We start from the raw sequence: 6,000 nt of genomic DNA on the forward strand, positions 1-6,000 counted from the left end.
AATCTGTTACCACATTTTTCAAATGTTTGTTTTAATGGCTGCATTTTGTTCTGTCATGTTTTTCATCTCTTAAAGTAAAACTGGATTATTCATTCTGTTGGCATTTTGATATTCCTCCACCCTTTCTCTCTCTCTTAATTTTTTTTGCACTGACCATTTTTGTAATCAAACCTTTATTTGCATGTCTTAGTATTTTCTTATGATAGATTCAAAACTGTTTTTTAGAATTAGGCACCAGTTTCTACCAAATTTCTACCAAAAGAGCATAACAAATCTCATCTTTAACCTTGCCATATAGTGTAATTTTCTTAAACCCTTTACTTTTTAATAGAGGAGAAATCATATCTCATTGTTTTAACTTACAGTTCTTAAATTACTAGGGGATTTAAGATTTTTGGTGCTTAAAAACTATGTTTTTTGTTATCCCAATTTTTGTTACCCTTTGTTTATGCTTCTGTTGAAAAGTTAATATGTTCCTCATTAAAACTGAGAAATGTCTTTATATAGAAAAGACATTTTATTTGTTAAAATATTCTTCTAGCTAATCACTTGGCATTTAATTTGTTTATAATATTTTTGAAGTGTAAAACTAGCTGAATTTTTGTGGTAAAATACTTTTTTTTCCTTCGAAACTTTTTAGTCTCCCCACCCCCCCGCCCTTAGAAGGACCTTCCATATTCAGGAACTAGATAAACATATATCCATATTTTCTTTTAGGTTTTGTGATGAATTTTTTATATTTAGCCCTTTAATACACCAGAAATTTATTTTTATTTATGACATGAGGAAAGAATATAACCTGATTTTCCCCTTAACACTGTATGTGAGTATCCATGTTTCTGTATATGTACATGTGCACATGAATGTGTGATTTATGATGTATTCTTAGTTATGCATTAAAGGTATACTCTGAGGTCTGTTACATTGTGTTATGTACATTCTTTTATGTTAATTTGCTTATAGATTTTTTTCCTCTAAGAACCACATTATCTTAATGATTACAGCTTTCTACTTTCTTTCTAATAGTCAGTAGGAAAAGTCACTCCTCCTTCTAATGATATTTTATAAATTTTTTTACTTAGGTTTGCCAGAACCCAAAAAGGATCACATCTTCCAAGGCCTGACACAGGACCAGGGGTTTTATACATCCAAAGACTTTCTGCCACTTGTAGCCAAAAGCAGTAAAGCAGGTATCACATATTGTCTTCTGTTCCTAATGTTACCTATGTTGTTATGTGTATTATGAATGTATATTAAGTCCAGGCTCAGTAGGAAATTGTCCAGATCTCCAATTCATCCTTTTATGACAGCAGTGTAAAATGAAAAGAAAAAAAAATCTGACATTACTGTTAGCCAGAATCATCTATTTGTCCATCCTCCCAATCAAACATCATCATAAGGATTTTTCACTGTGTTGTATACAGGTCCAAACTGCATTATAAAAAGTTGCTTCAAAATAAGAGTGTCCTTAACAAACATCAGAAGATGTTCTTAAAAGAAAAGGCAGGAGCTTCACTTTGGGAACTGTTTTATTTTTTTGTTTAAAATAGGACAAGTGATCATGTCTTCCATGATTTGTATCCACACCAGCAGAAAGATTCAGTCTCTTCTTCAACCACAGGTTTATGAAATTAAAACAAAACACTTTGATGGATACCCTAATACCTAGTCTCTGTGTGAAATCACTTCACACACCAAAGGAAGAACAACTGGAAGCTATGCCTGTCCTCTGCTTTGACTGGGCTAGAGTCATTGTCTTAGTGTTAAAGAAGCTATAATATATTCCCTAAAACCCGATAGTCAAACTCCTTTAAATATATATTTTTAAAGAATTCTGAGCTTCAGATATTCTAACATCAATTACATATGGAAAAGATAAGAATCTACATTTATTCTCCTAAACTTGAAAAAGATAAGAAACTTTCTCTCAGATCAATCTGTAGAACTTTACAGCTAAAGTTGTGTAACATCTTCATCCTCTTCCTTCCAAGAGAACACGATGCTTGCTAGGGAAGATCATTGTACACATAGCATGTATTTGAGAATTACAAAAGGCTAATTATGTGATCCCAAATACAAACTCTTTCAAGCAAAATGATTATGCTATCTGTGGTGCCATTTCAAAAATTATAGTAATTTATCTTGTCAACAGTTTTATTTAATCCAATAATACAGCGCTACCTAATACATAGCGAACACCTGCATTTTACTTTTTAAAGAATCTTCATGTGGACATCAAATATTCATATAAATGCTGTTGAGAAATGTTCACTTGGAGAGTCATATTTCTTTTATTGCTCAGTTTTACAAACAAAACCAGGAAAAAAGCAGTAAAAGGGAGAAAGTTTTATTTTAACTATTTCAAGAAAATAGTTCTCAGAAATTCTTCAGTTACATAAAGGGAACGTATTCAGCATGTTAATTTTCAAAATTTACTAAATATACTATACAGCAGGGCTATATGTTAGAAATCTTATAAGATGATTTCTAAATAAAAGGTTTTAATGAAATATTGCAAATTAGTAACTCAGATCACAAGGATCACTGTTTTTCTTCTAACAAACAAATTTAATGACAATAAGTTAAAAATACAATTCACAACTTTGACAGAGTTTAAATTGATTGATTCCAGTTTATTATGACCCAAACTCTTCAAAATGTGTTATAGCTATCCTTCTAGAAGGAAAAAAAGAAGTTAAAGGTATTGACTATGAAATTACATGTATGAGCATATTTTTAAAGTGGGAATAAAACTGTCTTTCAATGAAGCAGAATAATTTGATAGTGACACTCCATCCTCGAAAACTGCAAGATGCAATTTTACACTGCTTTGAGTACAAGTATCTTTTGAGCTGTCATGCAGAAATGGTTTCTCTACTTGAAAATGGGGTTTTCCTTTCATCATTCAGGAATGTGTGCCTGTCACTCTCCATTGCCATCGATACGGGGAGCCGTGATTGTACTCGGAGCTGGAGACACAGCTTTCGACTGTGCAACATCTGCTTTACGTTGTGGAGCCCGCCGAGTGTTCATCGTCTTCAGAAAAGGCTTTGTTCATATAAGAGCTGTCCCTGAGGAGGTAAAATGGAGCCATCAGAAAATATGGAGTTGTCATGCAACAAATTTTAGAAGATGTAAAACTGTTAATGTGCAGTCTCCTAGTTTAAATCATTAGAATGTTCTTCAGATTGTGAGATGCACATTTAAAAATTTCTGGGTTACCCATAGTTGCTTTTTCTAGTACAGACATTCAAAGTAAAAAAAAATATTTTATTATACTGATTTGGATACAATGAGAAGTTTATCTTTGTCAGTACACAAGTGCTTCTTGTGTATTGTATTCTCAGGGTTAATATCTTTGAAAGGTACTGTATTTAACTAGTAACAGTGGAATGTGCTAAGTCTTGCATATCCAAATACTAGATACTCTTCACAAAATATATAGATATTAATTAGGAGAATGTGGTAATTAGAGACATTCGAAATTTTCCATAAGTCAAATGTACAAGCTGCATTCAAAGGTAACTATATTTATATCTATCTATATCTATATATAGATATAGATATATATAATGCTTATAGTTAATTCATTCTGCTATGAAGGCAGTAGAACGAAGAGATTTCCATTTATTTCTTAAAAGAGCTTTAATGTAAGCATTACTTAGAATTAATAATTAGTTAACTTACTAAAAATGACAGATTTAAAATCATTTCATTCTAACAGGTGACTGGTGACTAATCTTGGGTGAAACATCAGCTGGGTACATGTACCACAGACTTATCAAATTTTAATGTTAAGGAAGATAATGCCTTATAAAGGGTATTAGTTCTGAGAACAAGAACCAAATGTATTTATAGAAAGATAAATTACTCATTTTATCCAAATCAGTATTATGAATTTGATTTGCTTTAGAATGCCTGAACATATTTGGAGTCTCTATTCTAGGAAAGAATTATAACTGTAGTCAATAGGTAATTTGTCCCATATAGACTAACCACATTACAGATTAATCTCACTAAAATATCAGAGTCACCACTGGTTCATGACTGAGTTAAAAATGTCAACTTTATTCTCCAGGATTTTCTCCATCGACTCCACCCTTTCAGACTTTTGCAAAATCCAAGGTGGAGATAGTCTTGTAATCATAGGAGTTTTTTCTGGAGCACCATTTTATTTTACTTATTATTTATTTATTTATTTATTTATTTTAAACATCTTTATTGGAGTATAATTGCTTTACAATGGTGTGTTAGTTTCTGTTAGTTTTTGCTTTATAACAAAGTGAATCAGTTATACATATACATATGTTCCCATATCTCCTCCCTCTTGTGTCTCCCTCCCTCCCACACTCCCTATCCCACCCCTCTAGGTGGTCACAAAGCACCGAGCTGATGTCCCTGTACTATGCAGCTGCTTCCCACTAGCTATCGATTTTACATTTGGTAGTGTATATATGTCCATGCCACTCTCTCACTTTATCCCAGCTTACCCTTCCCTCTCCCCATGTCCTCAAGTCCATCCTCTAGTAGGTCTGCGTCTTTATTCCTGTCTTGCCCCTAGGTTCTTCTGACCATTTTCTCTTTTTTTTTTAGATTCCATATATATGTGTTAGCATACGGTATTTGTTTTTCTGACTTACTTCACTCTATATGACAGTCTCTAGGTCCATCCACCTCACTACAAATAACTCAGTTTCGTTCCTTTTTATGGCTGAGTAATATTCCATTGTATATATGTGCCACATCTTCTTTATCCATTCATCTGTTGATGGACACTTAGGTTGCTTCCATGTCCTGGCTATTGTAAATAGAGCTGCAATGAACATTTTGGTACATGACTCTTTCTGAATTATGGTTTTCTCAGGGTATATGCCCAGTAGTGGGATTGCTGGGTTGTATTTCTATTTTTAGTTTTTTAAGGAACCTCCATACTGTTCTCCAAAGTGGCTGTATCAATTTATATTCCCACCAGCAGTGCAAGAGTGTTCCCTTTTCTCCACACCCTCTCTGGAGCACCATTTTAGGCATCAGTTAGTGCAAACTTGTCATGGTACAAATAAAAGGAAAACAGCCGTACTGGAGTAAAGTGACTTGCCTAAGATAAAAAAACACAGAAGGTAATTTGATTCATCTTTGTATCCTCATGCATAGCATAGGACCTCAGCAAAGAATAAGTGCTTGAGCAATATGTTTTGAACTAAATATTTTAAATCTTATTTTTCTAAATCTAAAGTTAGAGAAGTTTTCATTATGAAAGGCTGCATCTTGAAAGTTGGAAGGGAAGACACCCCTGAATGGCAATGTCAGTTTACTTCATTCTTTATATTATAGTCATCTTCCATTGACAAGGGTCACTAGAAATGAGTAGTGGCTATTTCTTCTGCATAAGTAGAACACATATAGACACACAAAACGAGACCAGATAATTAATTACTTGAGAAGGTAGAAGTAGAAATTTTGTTTGCTTGTTTGTTTGTTTGTTTAATCAATCTACATTTATTGAGCACCCACTGTGTATCAAGCACTGCTTTAGGCAGTTGGAATACAGCAGTGAACACATCAGATAGAAATTCTTGCCCTCATGGAGCTCATACCTAGTAAGGAAAGACACTCAACCAAACAAATAAATTGTCACATAAATGTATGTTGAACAGTGGTTAATGCAATGGAATCGTTAAAATAGGAGTAAACAAAGTGTGAATTTGGGGAGAGGCTATGGTGGAAGAGGAGACAGGACTTGCCATTTTATTTTATTTACTTATTTATTTTTTTGCAGTACATGGGCCTCTCACTGTTGTGGCCTCTCCCATTTGCGGAGCACAGGCTCCAGACGCGCAGGCTCAGCGGCCATGGTTCACAGGCCCAGCCGCTCTGCGACATGTGGGATCCTCCCAGACCGGGGCACGAACCCGTGTCCCCTGCATTGGCAGGCGGACTCTCAAACACTGCGCCACCAGGGAAGCCCAGGACTTGCCATTTTAAATCGGGTGGCCCAGGAAT

General features: G+C 34.4%; 1 protein-coding gene across 1 annotated transcript in view; it reads left to right on the forward strand.

The window, feature by feature from the left end:
- DPYD (dihydropyrimidine dehydrogenase) overlaps nt 1–6,000 on the forward strand; it is an 821,342-nt gene that overhangs the window by 353,390 nt on the left and 461,952 nt on the right. Inside the window, exons 9-10 of the mRNA XM_007462610.1 lie at nt 1,083–1,190; nt 2,910–3,079. Of these exons, the coding sequence (XP_007462672.1) occupies nt 1,083–1,190; nt 2,910–3,079 (278 nt within the window). The remainder of the gene's footprint in view (nt 1–1,082; nt 1,191–2,909; nt 3,080–6,000) is intronic.

The sequence above is a fragment of the Lipotes vexillifer genome, unplaced genomic scaffold (genome assembly GCF_000442215.2).
Source record: "Lipotes vexillifer unplaced genomic scaffold, Lipotes_vexillifer_v1.1 scaffold826, whole genome shotgun sequence".
Taxonomy (NCBI): domain Eukaryota; kingdom Metazoa; phylum Chordata; class Mammalia; order Artiodactyla; family Lipotidae; genus Lipotes; species Lipotes vexillifer.